This window comes from Ornithodoros turicata, chromosome 1, assembly GCF_037126465.1.
Source record: "Ornithodoros turicata isolate Travis chromosome 1, ASM3712646v1, whole genome shotgun sequence".
In the NCBI taxonomy this organism is placed as follows: Eukaryota; Metazoa; Arthropoda; class Arachnida; order Ixodida; family Argasidae; genus Ornithodoros; species Ornithodoros turicata.
Genome location: NC_088201.1, coordinates 158,969,709 through 158,987,477, shown reverse-complemented (window position 1 = coordinate 158,987,477; position 17,769 = coordinate 158,969,709). Strand labels below are relative to the sequence as shown.

Sequence of the window (17,769 nt, the reverse complement as noted above, 5' to 3'; positions counted from 1 at the left end):
TGCCATGTGTACACATACGGGGTGTCCCAAAAAAAGCGGACCAGAGCGTTTCACGAAGAGAGCCATAAACGGAAGCTTAGTACTACCTTTGTGGTACTTGAGTTGCAGTCAGGTGCAAAAGTAGCACCTCTTGTATCTCAAGTACCAGAAAGAGACCCTCAGGTTTCCGTTTGTCATTCTCTTTGTGAAGCGCTTTGGTCTACTTTCCTTGGGACACACTGTATCAGAGGTGGGCAAAACTCCTCCCCGTCTTTGCCCTTATCGCAATTTCCCTGGACGGAGCTCCGTCCTCGCCTCACCTCACCTGAACTGTTTATCAGAAAGGTTCCCTCACCTACCCTCACCTCAAAAATAAATCTGAGACGTTTCCTCACCTCACCTAAAAAAATCTCAGAAAATTTTCCTCGCCTCACCTCACAACAATTATCAGAAAAGTTACCTCACCTCAGCATTTCCTGAGAAAATTTTTCCTCAACTCACCTCACCTCAGCCTTCCCCAAGAAAATTTTTCCTCACCCCACCTCATCTCAAATTTCGTTTGGTGAGGGAGGTGAGGGTGCCCTCACCTCACTTGCACTTGTGAGGGTGCCCTTCTCTGCTCCTGGTCAACGCTTCTCATTTTTCTAAATGACGAAAGCATGCAGGGTCAAACAAGTATGGAGGCTAAAGCGTCAGGTTCCGACTCTATGCTTCAGCCGTCCATTGTGACTGTGGGACTTGTGGCGCAAGAGCAACAGAGGCCAGAGAGGGCCACAACTGAGGCGAGTACGTGATGAATGGCGATGACAGTTAAAATTACTAACAGAGCATGTCCTACGCATTACATCATGGCCCGCTCACCATCAGCTAGTGAGACTCCAGGTGCATCGGTGGTTGTCTCGTTCACCACCTTCGCATGGCACCCGATAAGTTGAGTGCTCCAGTGGCGGTCAAATCGAAGCACAGCTTTCTGAATCATAATGGTATGAGCATCACGTCATCAGTTCACCCAATGTCGTGCCCACATCGCCCCCTACTTTTCGTGGGCTTTGCAACCAGCGTCTAGACCCATCGTCAGGACTAACCAATAAGCATCGATTATTGCTAGTGATGTGCACGACTCTTGTTGTTCGGTTGTCAGCACTATCTTTTGTCAGCTAGTCTCGTATCACCTAAAAATTTTTGACCCAATTTTTCCTTTTCTCCCCTCAACACATGAGAAAAGTCCTCACTTCACATGAAAAAAGAATCCTCATCTTAAAAGACTTTAAGAAAATTTTCCTCCCTTCACCTCACCAAGCCTCACCTCAAAAATTTCGTGCGGTGAGGGTGAGGTGAGCGAGCTCTCGCCCACGCAAGCCCTTGTGAGGGTGCCCACATCTGCACTGTATACTTGGAATGTAACACGACACGACTCCCTCAAGAGAGTGAAATATGTGACGGACAGTACACCCCGAAGGCAGTAGCGTTTTCGCCATTTTTACTATTATAAGAAAAAAAATGTTTTCAAGTGAGCGAAACACTGTACCCCGAGGTGTTGTATCACGCTTGCCAAACCTGATCTTGAATTTATTTCTACTATGTTAGTTGGACTCATAAGCATGCTCCACCTGCGTAAACAAATGCTTGCAAAACACATGTTTTCTCTATTACCTATGCTATTAGTAAAGAATAAAGACCGAGCCCCGAAGCTTTTTGGGCATGGCATCACTCGCTGGTTCATAGCGGCACACGGGCACGACGTAATAAAGAAAAGCGCCAGCTGTTGGTAGACCGAGCCTTTCTCTCCGTTGCGCCTGCCATCGCGGATTCTTGTGCAGCTGATAGTGCTACAGGTCCTTCTAAGTGCAACGTCATGCTACGACTTCGCACGCAGCATGTGACGTCTCTCTCTTTCTCTCTTTTTTTTTCGTCATTTTTTGATAATTCGGGGTAAACAAAGAACATTTTTATTGAGACTTTGTATCCAGAACGACGTATCAGGATCTCACTCGATACAGTGTGAGGAAGGAAATTAAAAATTATTTCCCATTTGGGTACGACGCATCCGCCAAAATATAGATCCAACTTTTGAAACGAAGCCTCATCTCCAGGTGCGTTAAGCGCAATTAGGCCTATACGACGCAGTTTGTACGCAAACGTGTGCCTGCAAAATGTCTCCACTACCATCTCTTCCACTTGAAGATAAAACTTGCGTTTAGCGAAGTATAGTTGTTGGACTTGCGCAAAGTTCGGTTCGTCGCCGGTTTTCATGACAAGGATATCTCCTTTGGAATACGCAAGACCGTTGACCTTGGCAGAATCCGCTATGTTGACCATGCCACAGAACAAATGCTGTGCGCAGGGATGCTCCTCTGTTTGCTCTGCAGGGCGTAGATTTGTCGCTGTAAAGCTGTTTTCCATGAAGCTGGAACCTAATTGGTAACATTGTAACAGCTGATGCTTCTTTGCAAATGTGTAGGGGATATTGCGGTAATTGTGAACCCTAGCGGCGTGACTCTTGAAGAACTGGTGTTTCGCTTCAAACCGAAGGCACCAATATTGCCTCAGGTGGCCAAGCTCACTGGTGATTCGCGGATAATGAACCATGTAATGGAGCTTCGGATGCACACGAGCATTCGGGTACTTGGCCAAGAACATCATGAAAAATTCCTCGATCTTGTCTTCCAAATATTGGGGGCACTCAGAGGGTATTTTCTCCGCCAAAATAATGTCCCGGAAGGTGAGGAATAGTTCCCACTTGTCGTTCCCCTCTGGTACGATGGGGCCCAAAATCAAAGGCATGAGACGAAAGAGGCACCATTTTTGAGAGGCACAGCCCCTCATGGACTTGGAATCACTTAGAAATGACGCGCCGATCTTCTCAGGCCTGTTTCTGTTGTCGTTGGTGCATACGGGAAAGTATCGGCACGCAGGATATCTTCGGCAGTTAGGATATTATCTTCAACGAGTCCTCTGAGGGTGTAATGCATGATAACAGCAAACGTTCCTTCGAACATATCGTGCATTACGTCTGGTGGAAGCTGGCGCGTGACGTCGAAGGATTCCAACTCCAGCAGTGGGGACTTTTCTCGCACACCGTACGCAGATGTCAAGTCAGGGTTCACCTGTATAGCTTCTAGCTGAGCACTGTGTGTCTTTGCATCTCGTACAATGCAGTGACGTTCGCTCTTGACTTCACCCAGTTGACTTGACCTCGTTAAACAATATCGGCAAACCCTGCCACAGCTGAAACTGCATGTGAAGCCGCCAATAGCGTGCATCGACAAGTTGTCGCCACAAAAGCCCACAACACGCACAAACATTTTCCGCGAGCCCAGTGGTGAAATAATATCCATTCCGTCAGTTACAAGCACATTCAGGTCGCTAACCAGTGGTGGTAGAACCACGTCAAGATGACACTTGGTGTCTGGGTACATTGCGACTATGGCTAAATGTATATGCTTTACCTGGGACCGAAATCTTGGATGGAGTTCCAAGAAGGTAAAATATACCACTAGTAGTTTGTGCACACCCCGTTTGGGACCAATGGGGTTCACTACTTCAAGTTCATCTGAGTACAAAATGATGTATGTGGTGGATGGATCCCTTGTGTCTTTGCGTCGTTGCTGTAGTGTGCCATCACGGAAACTGCTAATGATTTGTGGATCGCACTGGGGCTGGGGATTCAAAAGCGAGTCAGCAATCGTTCGGCTCTCCAGAACATTTCTGATGACACTTGCAACAGGAACGTACTGAAACGACTCGTTCCTGTCGCCAGCGTAGTGACACTGAACGGGTTCCACGTAACGGAGGTGTCTCTTTGCGAACTGTTCTCGCTGGTAGGCTGTGCGAACTGGAGCAAAAAGTTGCTTCATGAAGTCACACTTTAGGAGTTGTCTTAGGTCATCATGTGTAGACAGAAGTTCGTCACCGATTTTGCAGCCTACTGTGTTTGTAAACTGCTCCCAGAGGGAACTCATCAGACATTCCAAGTCCCTAAACGCAGTTTCACAGGCCGACTCGGGAACTTTATGCTCTTGTGTCAGGCGGAAAAAGAGCCGACACACGTTTCTCGTAGCATCCTCAACGAGATCAACGAATTCATACGACGGCCCTTCATGTGTCCACTCCCCCTGACTTCCCATATCGGAACGGTCCAGGATTTCGTCGCGTAGAGTGTAGTCGCTGGTATCGCTCTCTAGGTTCACATCTGGGACGGCGTCTCTCGATGCCTTGTTTATGTGTACATTGTAGAGGTGTTTCCTATAGGAATTCATATGGGAGTAGGGTTTCTTACAATCACCCACATCACAAACCACGTTGAAGTTCGATTGACCGCTGTGAGAGATTGCCAAATGCGAAGCAACACGTTGCCGTGTACACGCGAAGTACGGGCACTTCGGACATCGGAACACACAGCCAGACATTATGTTTAGAATTAGTCTTGTGCGTCGTGTGCATAGCCACATGCCTCCGTGCAACAACGTCAGCTGATAAAACATCGTCTGCAACTTGCAGTTCAAGACCGCTGTTTATGTTTCGCATCTACAGCTACGTATCGCGCCGTTTACTATCAGTGTATGAAAGAAGACGATAAGCATGCCCAAAAGTACGTTATCAACCTGTTGGACGGGCGATCACCCTCACCCGAACCTCCCTCCCCATTCGACAAGTTTGCGGGTTTTTTTTTCCGTTGATACCAGTTTTCACCATGCTCGCGCGTTGAGTGCCCAGGTTGTTTATAGCTGTAGATCTACAGCACATTAGGTAAGCCTAGCATCTAAAATAGCGAAGGTTCTGTTATCTCCGTTCTTCCGTTCACTCCCCTGTACTCGTGGTTCTCTTTAAGTGAGCTGAATTGCTGTCGCCAGTACCACAATTTCCATGGAGGCTGCAGGTGCGTTAAGTGCGCGCGCTGTTTTTTTAGTGTGGCCTCAATTCGGTGTGTCCAGTCGTAGTTGATCATATATGTGTTTGTCTAGGCCTCAGCACACATGCAAGAAAAGTTTAACAATTCCAATGCTTAGTTTGCTTACCTTTACAATTGACTCTATAGAGCCCACAGGAAGCATATCTAATGCTTCTGAAATCATGTGCATTGTGGAGCATGGAGCCTCACGAAAGAAGCTCGTTGTAAAAGGGAAGAGGATGTTGTCCGATGTCAAAGAAGCCTACCTGCAATCCACATTTAGTTATCTTGTCAACGACAAACTTATAATTCAGGTACATCGCGTATGTCGCGCCTGTACTGCGTGTAACGCTATGCGCACATTCTAGGTGTTTGACACAGCGGTGAACGGTTTCATCGACTTTGAGGAAAGAGATGTTCTAGAATCGACAAACCTGAGGCTGGTGCAGTCCAGCAGCACTGTGCTTGATGGAAGTGGGAACCCGCCTTATGAAAGGTATGGTGGCCACCATAAAACCCACAACGCACGACCATATTGAAATATTTTTTTCGCAATAAGGGATAATGCTCGCAATATATGATCCCTATAGCACTGTTGATCCACCTTCCTCGGGAAAAGTATCATGCAGGTGAGGCCTCTGGTATAATACTGACACGGTTGACCATCCCATTTGCACATGGCATGCAATGCCGGTAATATTATAGTTCGGTGCAGGTATCACACCTTCCAGCAGCAATGGACATTCCTCCAGCCAGTTACCGCTTCCCTATTGTCCCCCAACATATACGCGCAGAGCTTACAAGCCTGAAAGATGGCTTGCCGTCAGTGCGGCTGAAGTCGGACATTGTGAACTGGCTGTTCTATGATCTGTCAAGGTACACTCTGTACGTATGCATAGACAAACGTTGTACTATTCTCATGGTGCATTGCCTAATGCAGATTTCCTGGAAAACTGTATTCCATTTTCGCGCAACACCTTGTATGCAAGTATCCTAAACTCAAGGACAACACGAAGACTGGCTATGTGAGTACAACGCATTGCACCTCCAACCTACCGTGACTGTCAGCAGTTCCCAGTGAAACTTCGCTCCTAAACGGCGATTAAAAACGCATGTTTCGTATAAGCTCATTTGGTCCTAAACATCTCCCCCTACTGAGCTTTGATACCTGAGTGTCAAGCTGCACGCATTTTGCAATGGCGGCTGCAATCGCGCTCCCGCACTGGGTGTAAGTGGTTGGTGTCGGGGGTGGGGGAAGACGGTTTTTGGAATAATAATAATAAAAGTACCGTTGCCATATCGTTTGTAATGACATGAGAACGGCTGCGCAGCATGGACTCGATACCTATCGCTTCGAGAGCCCTACCGTTTCGATATTTCGTCCTCGGTGAACGCCTCACCTTGCCTTAACATAAGGCGGTTGCACCATACTTTTTGCAGGGCACCTGGGTTATGTCTCTGAGATACAAGGCTAAAAACACAAGAAGGCGCCTGCCACCAGGTAACCCCGTCCTTGAAGACGCTCGTCAAAAAGCGAAGAAGCAATGCACACCTTCATCGTCAGCGCCTCCATTTCTCCGAGCGGGAAACGTAAGGACGGTTCTTATGCTGCATTCATGTGACCTTACTTATTTAGGCGCGTGGTAGGCACGGGTCGTTCACGGGTCGGCACGGGTCGTTCTAGCAACACGTTGCTCTACACTGGGAGCAGTGCGTAGTTAGCAATGACATACCTAGCCAGACGTTGTTAGCAGGACGCTGGGAGCATGCAGTACGTAGTTAGCACTGAGATAGCCAGCCAGACGCTGGGAGCAGTAGACGCTGGGAGCAATCACGTAATTCTAGCAACACGTTGCTCTACGCTGGGGTGGCGGGCACGGTAGCCAGTATGTAGTTAGCAAATGACATAGCTAGCCAGACGTTGTTAGCAGGACGCTGGGAGCTCTCCAGACGTTGCCTGGGAGCAGTGCGTATTTAGCAGTGACATAACTAGCCAGGCGCTGTTAGCAGTACGCTGAGAGCAAGATAGCCCAGACCAATCTCGTGCCGGCCCCGCCGCGGCTCATGCAAGTGATTGATAACCAAACATATGTCTAGTTTTTTATATTTTATTTTCATTGTAAGACGATTGCATGAAGCACAGCAGTTTGAAGCATGGACACGACATTTTGAATAAACATGGGGATGATCCTAGAAAAAATTATGCTCAGGTGAGTAAATTATTTGAATTGCTCTACAAAGACACATACCCGTGGAAGACTACATGGTTGCCTGATGCACACAAACTCGAAGCATGGGCACAACGATTTGACGAAAAATGGACCTGGATGGTGATCCTAGAAAAAAGTGTGTACGCTCCACTGAGTCGAGAGAGCTTTGCAAAGACCACACCTACCCTTAGGGGACTGCATGGATGTCTGAAGCACAGCTGCACAGCAACTCAAAATCATGGACATGACTATTTGGACCGGAGGGATACTCCTAGAAAGTGCGCGTTCCAGCGAGTTGAAAAAACTTTTTGGAAAGGTCCTACAAAACACCTACTCATAGAGGACTACATGGATGCATGAAGCACAGCAACTCCGAGCAAGTCACAGACCTCAAAGATATGTCTTTCCTAGAAAGTGGAACCCTCTTTCAGTCGTTTTTTCGAAAAACCTTCCCAAATATATTATTCGATATATCATACTTCTCGTGCTATATACATAAGTGATTTTCTCTTATGCTAACAAGTCATAGTGACCCGAAAAGGCGGCACTAGTACGTAAGGAAGAATACTTACGAGACATGCCGGCGGTCACTGAAGACGTACACTGACACACGGCATGTGGCTATCAAGTAACCTTATATAGTCAACTATGTCTGACTAATCTCTCTCGTTCTGACCGGCCTCGGTGGCTCAGTCGGTAGCGTGTTCGCCCTCTGATCCCGAGATCGCGGGTTCGAACCCGGCCGAGGGCGCCAGCAACTTGGTGGCAGGGTACAAGTTGCTTAGACACGCCGTCTTCCGCGAGGGACGTTAAATACGGGGTGCCGTGTGATGAGCTTTCATCGCACGTTAAAGAACCCTCAGGTGGGCAAAAGCAATCCACAGACCGACCGCTGTGGCGTCGCTCATGATCTCAGTTGTCTCGCGACGTAAACATCCAATTATTATTATCTCTCTCGTTCTTTCGTTGTTCTTTGTAGCAATTAAGCATATCGCCTTTTCCTTACACTCTTGATCGTGTGACCCATATGAATTAGTTCCTCTTTGCATGTTTTCGTACAAAGTATCTTGTTGAGGATGTAGATAACAACCGCCGTGGCGACTTGATCAACGAATAACCTCTTTTTCTCCTTGATCGCTATCTCGCATGCGTGTCTGGCATTGGTTTTTCCTCATACGACTGTACCTGGCTGCTTTGCATCTTTTATAAATTACATTCACTTGACAGTTTTTTTTCTTGACTTGCGAAGACGTACGTGTAGATAATGGAGTCTTACTTAGTCTTTCTTAAGTAGTGAATAGTTTCTTTTCGCCAAACGTGACTCCAGTATTGGTGTTCCTCATACTTGCAATGCAACTCATGTAAATTAGCTTCTCTTTGTTTTTCTCCAGAATCCCTCTTACGCATTTCACAAGCGATTCCTACCTGATTGCTAACCAGCCTTGAGACTTGTTATCCGTTGGGAGGGGGAAGGCGCACGAATCACACCATCTTTCTCTTTTTTCCGGAGAGCCGATACTAATCGATCCTCGCGTGGTTACATAAGAAGAAATTCCTGAGGAGGAAAAATGAAAATCCCTCCCAGCTGACGCTGTGAGGATTACGAACATGGTAAGCTTTAGAGACATACTTTTTCAAGACATAACACTTTTATTATTCAGATATAAGGACAGTGAACTGATGGCTTTTTTCGACAGGGAAATTCCATAGCCGGAAGGTCGTCTGCCAACCATTCGACTCAGAGAGTACATGTTGCCAGGACACCGACGGAGTGTCAACGTGCGTTCATCACATAGACAACACACTTGCAAACACTCATGCTGGTAATGAAATGTTTCATTAACATTGATTCGATGGAGACATTCATCCAACTGACGCGTCTCGTTTTGTGTCAGTGTAACACCATAGCGCTTCGCTCGACCATCTTTATCCCACATTCTAATGGAGAGCAAGTCCGAGGGGCACCTGTGCACATAAACGTATTCCTCCAGTTCTACCTCCAGGGTACAGTTGCCTTGTTGAAGTACAGTGGAAAATTGTGGCTTTTTAAACTGTAATATCAGTACTATTGCTAGACATATATGGAATCCAAGAGAAGTGACAAACCACCCGCACTTATCCATGTCACACAGTGAAATGACAAGAACGAGGCTTGAAAGAGAATTTTTGTTTCGCTTTTGCTACATGGAATTTTTTTTAGGCAACAGTCTATTTTTAAGAAGGTCAATGGTCATCATACTAATGTAGCCTGCCACAAAATGAAGTTTTGAGCGGACAGCATACTCCATGAAACATAGACTCTCTTCAGCAATTCGTATAGCATCCACTTCATCCACGTAAAGCAACAGACTGTCAATTGTGCATGCCCAGTCTTGGATTACTTTCAAACCTCCTGGGCACGACCTCAGCGAACAGCCACTGTGGACTCCAGCATAGATTTTCTTTGCAATCTTCCAAACATCCCTACTAGGAGGGGGATCTGTCATCGTTTGAAATAACACCATGTCTGTGACTACCTTAAACGCTTCCACTATCACTGGGTCGGATCCCTCTGTCAAACTGCAGTCCATCATTTCTTTCCATGTTGCATGAGGCTTTCCACACAGATCTTGCAGTCGAAAATCGAGGTATTCGATAGTCCTGCGTCCCTCAGGTACATCCGAAGTCTGTGAACAGTCCATATTCAGCCAGTCAATCAAAAAGATAATTTCCCGGTACCCACTTCGAGCTGTCACCAGAGTGAATCAAGTACTGAAGCTTGCCATTCTTGACTCGTCTTTTTATAATCTTTTCTACTGTTGGAATTTGTCGCACTCGTACAAGTTCGCTCTCATAAAAACCACCAATGATATCCTCATTGTTCAGGTCACGTAATAGGTAGGTATTGGGATAACCCCATTTTGATAGCACGCACAATAAACAATTCTGTTGTTGCAGAACTTAAGTACTTCTTTACGAACTGATGTCTGTATTTAGCAATTCGCACGATATTTCCAACGTTGTATCGTGGTTTCTTTGGTGGTCCAGCTGGGGTGGGGTAGAGTCTCGCTCGAAAAATGTGTTAATTTCCTTTGTTTACATCCACGGGTCTAGCAGAAAGAGATCTATGTATTCGATTGTTGTATGCTTTTACTATGAGAGGTAGGATGTTTAGATATCGTTTGTGGCGCTGATATGTAAAGATACGATATAGTGTAGACATTATAGTTCTTTGAATCCTCTCGCAGTGCGCTGCTTTGTACTGGCTATGTGAGCTATACCAATGAATACCCTTTTTCTTTAAAAACGTTTGCACTAAACTGTTGACGAACTCGCCCCCGCGATCCGTATGCAAAAGGGGTGTTCCGATTCGTCTGAAGGCAAGCTTTAAAGCACGTACTATCTCAGGAGGTCTTTTATTACGAATGGGCTCAACTGCAAGAAGGCGAGAAAAAACGTCAATGCAGAATAGCAAATAGCGAAAGCCGCTGTTATGATGTTTAAGTTTCTGTACATCCTTCAGGTCGCTTTGGAAGGTTTCCTTCACACCAAGAGCTACTATTTTACGGAACACCGAAGGTCCCTTGAACTCTTTGTGCAGACTGTAAGGTTAACTCGTCTCCAGAAACTTGACAACTTTGCTCTTCTTTACACGAATGCCTTGCGCAAGTCTTTGTATTCCGCCAAAACTGGCAACATGTTGTGGATCGTAGTAGGCAACCATCAACACTTTCGCTTCCTGCCGTGCACTCGAAGAGCGTCAAGAGTCAGATATGCATTAATCGTAGCTGAAACGTCACCTCTCATCCAAGCAGGCTGCTTATTGTGAAGTTCGTACTGCAATAACTCCACAATAGACGATTGGGGGATCACTCTGCCGTGACAGATAACTCTTCCACTCTCGTCGTACGCCAGTACAGTTGTTATTAGTTGAAGCATTGCCAATACCTTTTTATGATGTCTTGAGGGGAAGTGAGACAGTATCTTTGCATCTTCAAAGTAACTCTTTTCATCTTGAGCTAGAAGAGAATCCATTGTTGATGGCGAGCGCGTTTTGCAGCACGTGTAAGCTGTGGCGATGTTTCAGTAGCGAGAGTTGGTGAGCGTCTGCTTGAAGTCGATACTGTGACACCCTTTTGAAGACGTGATGAGGGTACAATGAGTGACAGCAAATTCAATTTCTCCAGATGAGGTAACATGCGATCAAGATATGGAGGTCTCGGAGTACTACGAGCTCTGGATACGAGATAATAAACGAGGTCAATTATATTGGTATCCTCTTGTGGCTGTCCATCAATAATGATCTGATAGGTTTTCGGATCCCAGGAAATGGTTTGCTGCAGTATATGCAAAAGTTGTTTGGCTTTGACCTTATAACCACTGCTCATAAAAGCAGCGACAGTGTCACTTCTCTCATCTTCTGTCGTCTGTGCGCTCTCTTCTCTCCTTGTAGCTGTCGTAGTCCTATCCGTCACCACATTGGGATGCAGCAAAGAGTGGAGATATTGAATTATCTCTTTTGCTTTGATGTCATCCGGTTCATTCTTGCGCAGTATTTCAGGAATAGGAGATTCGCGATATGAAACAAGCTCATACTTCTGCATGAGTTATACACCGATTGCTTTTGCAATCGCTCTGCCCCCTAGCGATGAGATGAGACCGAGTAGTGGTGGCAAGAGGAACTGCAAAAACCCACCAGTTTGTTGCAATACTCTGCGAACTTTCTGTACACTGCTACCGTCTCGTTTTGCCAATGCTCGAATTGGGGTTGCATAAGGTTTCAGTTGTTTTCGCGCACTCGGAGTCACTTGGATGTTCCCTTTACAGAGATTTCTACAAATCTCTCTAATAGCTGTTAACTGATTCTTTGTAGCATGTTCCAGGAGATGGTAACGTTGTTCGGGTGACTTTGTTTCAGCCAGCAAGTGCAGGAAATGAATATTGTTCCGCACACGCTTCATGTTTTATATACTACCTGCCGTCGGTCGTCAGGGAAAATATTTGTCCACACTCGTAGGTGGTCCGGACACTTTTGAGACAAATCGATTACTACGTATGAATATGGTTCCTTGCATGCATCTTTATATATGGTGGAGAGCAAATCACCTTTACCTCGACCAAACAACTGTCGTGAAAGTAACTGCATCTGATCCGCTATACGTGCAGAACGACACAAAATCAGAGCGCTGCTATTAAACTGAATGCACCGATATAGTGGCTCGTTGACGAATAAATATTGTGTAATAAAAATACATGAACAATTTAGATGGTGACAGCCGGCAACGTAGAAATTACAGATTTCTTTAAGTCGACCTTTGTCGGCCAGACTGTCGTCAAATATGATTAAAGAATTTCTGACATTCTCCAAGTTATCTGGTATATCTCGCGTAAATGTGACCTCGGGGAATTTGTCAAAGATTGGTTGCTTGTATAAGTATATGTAAAATATACGATCAAATGGTTTGTCAAAAACGGATGCTCTGTGAGTCAAAAGTCTTGTTACCAGCGTTGTTTTCCCACTCTGACTTTGCCCCGAAATGGTTATCGAAGCAGGAGTAATGAAGCGGTACGATTCAACCTCGGTCATCTTTTTTTTTTCACAGTGAAATACTATACAGTATGATGTTATGGGAAGTTTCAGAAACTCCCCGCGCATGTAGGAGAGAGACACCGCTCCAATCTACTTGCTAGAGGCAACTAAGAAAGTTTTTTCATAGAATCTGAATTTATTTGACAGTTGCTATACATTAGTTTTCAAGTCGACAATTGAGAAAGTCAATCACGAACAGCATGATGAACTTTGCTGTTGAGTGGTATCCCAACTTCACAGCGATTTCGATAAAACATAGGCTTTCTGTTGAAAGCAACAGAGGATCGATTTGTTGTTTGTAGTCCATCAAATCATCGATTTTGTGTGACCAGTTGGTTAACAAACCGAATGGTGTGTCGTATGAAACGAAACGCTCTCTATTGAGACTCGCATACATGGTTTTGGCAGTCTCCCAGACACCAATGTTTGGAAGACTTTTGGGGAGTTCTTGAAAGAGGACTATATTGGTGACAATCTTGAAAGCCTCCACCAAAGATATTCGTTTCGTCTCCATTAGACCACACCTGGAAAGTTCTTTCCACGATCTGTGCTGCTGGCGACATGGTGCTAGCGTACGAAAGACACTTTTGTTCGATTTGTCGCACTCATCTCCGTCTGGTGTTTCTTCATCACCGTCTGATGAGGACCACGAATCACCGGGTTGAGTTTCAATATCGGACCACCTTGAGCTCTCCTTTGCCATGGCACTCTGGTGTCACCGTCAAGAGCTACTGCACATTTTACTATTTCAAACTCGCTTTTATAACTGTCTCTTTCGGAACTTCATAAATATATTTCTTTTAAAGACTCCACATATTAAAAAAAAGAAAACGTGTTGCAGCAACTGCTTAAGAGAAAATAATATAAGAAATGTGGCGATTACGTTCGGGTTTGCAGACGACTATACAAGGTCTTAAAGATCTGGCCAAGACATAACATGTCTATGCAGGTTAGAAAAAAAAGATGCAGACAGTAGGTTCAAGGCTGTAGCACATGTCCATGCAAGATGTTTCAAGAACTAACAAGATATAACATGTCTACACAAGTTCGTTCACCACGTGGTGTGAGGAGGATGCAGACTTTCAAAAGGCCTGACAAGATATAACGTGACTATATGCATGTTTGTTCACTGTTCAGACATTCAAGGTCATGATTTGCGAAGAAATGTTGAGTTGTCTTTCGTATATAAGCCATCACGCACATTGGGTTTTCTTCAGTGAGAATCTGAGTGTGAAGAGGTATGCCGCCCTCTGAGTACATGTTGAGTCAACTAACTTTTCCCCCATGCGTTTTTTCAGTTTTCCGAGGAAAGCATGTCATCGATTTTGGAGAAACTCAACAAACTGAAAAAGTCGGGAGATGGAGAAATTCAAAAGATGAGTATGTTATCGAAGAATCAAAAATTTGATGTTCTGGATATTCGCAGAATTGAGACAATGTATGGAGACACTGTCTACGTAGAATTACTGACAGACAATGAGACCAAGGTGAAAGTCTACCTTCCGAATAGATTCAAGCGACTTTCGGACGAAGACCTGGAAGAGATGAGACAGTTACCAAACCTCCAAATGGAGAAGAAGGATGGATACCGCAATGGCAAGAAGTTGGCGTATCCAGACATCATTTTCACTAATGGGAAGAAAAAGTAACTTCAGAAATCATGGTCACCTGTCACTTGTGTGCTCCACATGAGCGACAGTTCTACGCAACACCGGTAGGACTCCAAATTCATCTGGCAAACGTACACCAACTGGAGACACCATGCATCCCATTCTGTGAGACTTTATGCACACTTCGAAATTACACAAGACGCTTCGAGCTGCACTTGCATGACAGAGACGAGGCTGGACATGATGTGACAACGTTCTTTCATCTATACGGGCAGTATATTGGTAGTGTGTTGCGATACTTTGGTTTCCCATTACGTTTTTACATCCTTCTCAAAGCAGAACTTGGACGACATACAGTGGATGATGATGAGATACGACTTGATACACGATTCGTGCCTTCCAAGGTGAGGACAGTATGGTCAGAAGTTGACATAGAACCCGCTATTATTCAGTCAGGCAGCAAAATTGCGCACAACTTGGAATGTCTCGAAATCGAAGGCTCTGGTTTTTTCCTCTTTCGTATTCTCACATGCATTATCAATGTTGGACGTCTACTGCCTGAACTAATCGGTTGTAGTGACTTTGAGCTGCCTGCAGAGTTGAAACGAAAGAATAGGTCTCTACTGAATGTGGATTACGGTCTGCACGAGGGTGAGCAAAATATGTGTTTTGCATTTTCCGTGATAGCAGGATTGCATCCTGCTGATCGATTTCGAAGACATAGAGCATCCTCGTATCGGTCATACTTATCTCAGTATGTGCTCCCAGAGTCATTTCCCATCGCGTATCCGAAAGATGTAGAAATATTTGAAAAGCAAAATGGCATCACCATTAATGTCTATGCATATGAAAGGGAAGAGAAATTTGTCTATCCTATAAAAGTTGTGAACGAGGAATGCGAAAAACATGTGGATCTACTCATGATTGACTCTCATTTTGTGGTCATCACAAATTTCAATGATTTGTTTCAAAAACGTGGACGTTTCCATTGCAAGCGATGTACCATGGGTTTCACTACACAAGCTGTCCTGAGTAATCATATAAACATGTGCAAACTTCAGAAAGTAGGCAAGGCAGTTTATCCAAAGAAAGGAGACACTTTAGAGTTAGCTGGTGAGCGTCTTTTGGCTGAAGTACCTTTCTACTGTGTGTATGACTTTGAGAGTGTCCTGTGACCGTGTCTTCATGGAGGAAATGTGTATGAAGATCATATCCCCTCCTCCTTCTGCCTCTTAGTTATACGAGCGTCAGATTCAAATGTTCTCCAGAAACACCTTTTTCGTGGACCAAATTGTGTTGCTGTGTTCATGAGTCTACTGCACAGATTACATGACGAAATTTTGGAGTGGATACAGCAGATTGCACCTCTGGAAATGAGCGAAGAGAACGAACGCCAGCTCGCCGCCGCCACCCACTGTAACTTTTGCAAAGAGTCGTTTGCAAAGAAACAGAAAGTGCCCGACCATGACCATGTAAGTGGAACGTTTCGACAATCCTTGTGTCAATCGTGCAACCTCAATTTCAGAACACCTCAGAACACCTTGTGTCTCATTTGCATTTGCTCAAAAAATCGAAAATAAGAATGATTGCCAGCAGCTGTCAAAAATTCAAATCTATTGACGTTGGGTCCTTTAGATTCATGGACAGTTTGAGTTTCCTAAATGCAAGTCTTGAAATGTTGGTGAAAAATCTGCGTGAGAAGGGGGTGGAAAACTTTCGTTGTCTGCGACAGTTTTTCTCAAACGAAGAACACTTTGGACTTGTAGTTCGCAAGGGAGTCTTTTGCTACAGCCATATCACTCACTTCGATGTCTATGATGAGCCTTGTTTACCACCTCGTGAGAAATTCTTCAATACACTCAATGGAGTGGAAGTAAGTGAAGAAGACTACAACCATGCGCAGAATGTCTTCGAAAAATTCCAAATGACAAGTCTAGGCGAATATTCAGATTTGTTCCTGGTCACTGACACACTGCTTTTAGCAGACGTATTTCAAAACTTTCGCAAATGGACACTTGATGTGCACAAAATTGAGCCCCTGCATTTCGTATCTCTCCCAGGGTTAAGCATGTCCTGCGCACTAAAAATGAGTGAGATACAACTAGAACTCATTCACGACCCTGATGCGTACCTGCTAATTGAGAATGGCTTGCGAGGAGGTGTAACACAATGCTCTCTTCGAAAAGCGACCGCAAATATTCCGGGAACAGAGCAGTTTGATCCAACACAACCGACAAGAATAATTAACTACATTGACGTTAACGGTCTGTATGGATCAGTAATGCGAGAGTCGCTACCCTATGGAGGGTTTCAGTGGTTGACAAAGGAAGAAATTGAGAACCTAGACGTAACTCGCATTCCACATGATGCATCTATTGGTTACTTTCTCGAAGTGGATCTGTTGTATGATCAAGAAATTCATGATCGTCATAGTGATCTTCCAGTTGCACCAGAGAAAATGTCCATTCCCTACGACCTATTGTCAGACTACCAGAAACAGTTGATGGAAAAGTTTGGGCTTCCATCGAAAGCTATTGAGCCAAAGCTGCTGCTAACATTGTTCAACAAAGAGAAGTACTTTCTTCACTATCGCAATTTGCAGTTGTACATGCAATTGGGGTTGCAAGTCACAAAGGTTCACAGAGTTCCAAAATTCAACCAAAAACCTTTTCTTCGTGACTATGTGGATTTCAATCACGAAAAATGCCACTAATACATTCGAGCGTCAGAAAAGTAAGTATATGATTGTTGTGTCGATGCAAGGTGGAGAAGAACGAGAGGAAGGAAGAGGAGGGTAGCTCACGCGGAGCGGACTGACATTCGAGGCATTCGGTTTCGGACATTGGTCCAGGACAGTTGTGCTAGATGACAATAAAGACATAACAGATTGGCGCAGTCGACTACAATGAACCTGCATCCCCCACCAGTATTTCTGCCTTCCCCTGGCAAACCGGCCATTCCCTGGGAGGAGTGGATACAACTCTTCACGACTTACATGGAAGCCTGCGGTGGAACGGGATATGCATCTACACGTAAGAAGTGCATTTTACTGAACTGTCTTGGAGTGGAGGGACAACGGGTATTCCGTACTTTACCTGCTACGGCAGTTTCCTCGACCGTTGATGAGACGGAAGACGTGTATGCTGCCGCGGTGCCGAAATGCTGTTTTCGGCAGATTTTGCATGCAAGTGAGGAAATTTGTAGACTGTCGCCTCACAGTGACGGACGAACAAGTTTTGAAACTCTTGCGTAAGCCAAACCTCAAACAGTTTCGAGCATTAAGTGCTCATGTAATCCTGTTTCAGTTCTCCCAGGCAGTGCTTCAGATGAAACAACCACTATACTTGGGTTTCACAATACTGGAACTCTCAATGCTTAAGATGTTTGACTTCTATCACAATCATCTGATGCGTGTAGCTCCCGATACTAGACTGTTGTACATGGACACAGATTCCTATATAATATTGCTGAGCGATGAAAAGACACTGCTTGAACTAGCTGACGATCACT

At 45.0% G+C, this 17,769-nt stretch overlaps 1 protein-coding gene and 1 long non-coding RNA gene across 2 annotated transcripts; one reads left to right on the top strand and one right to left on the bottom strand.

Moving 5' to 3' along the window:
- Positions 1-2,819: 2,819 nt before the first annotated feature.
- LOC135388310 (uncharacterized) lies at positions 2,820-4,238 on the bottom strand. Its single transcript, XM_064617780.1, has one exon. The coding sequence runs from the start codon at positions 4,236-4,238 to the stop codon at positions 2,820-2,822; it is 1,419 nt and encodes a 472-aa protein (XP_064473850.1).
- Positions 4,239-8,382: 4,144 nt separating this feature from the next.
- Positions 8,383-15,651, top strand: LOC135371787 (uncharacterized). Its single transcript, XR_010415721.1, has 4 exons — positions 8,383-8,691; positions 8,778-8,903; positions 13,948-14,663; positions 15,584-15,651. It is a non-coding gene; the product is annotated as an uncharacterized LOC135371787 (long non-coding RNA).
- Positions 15,652-17,769: the final 2,118 nt, after the last annotated feature.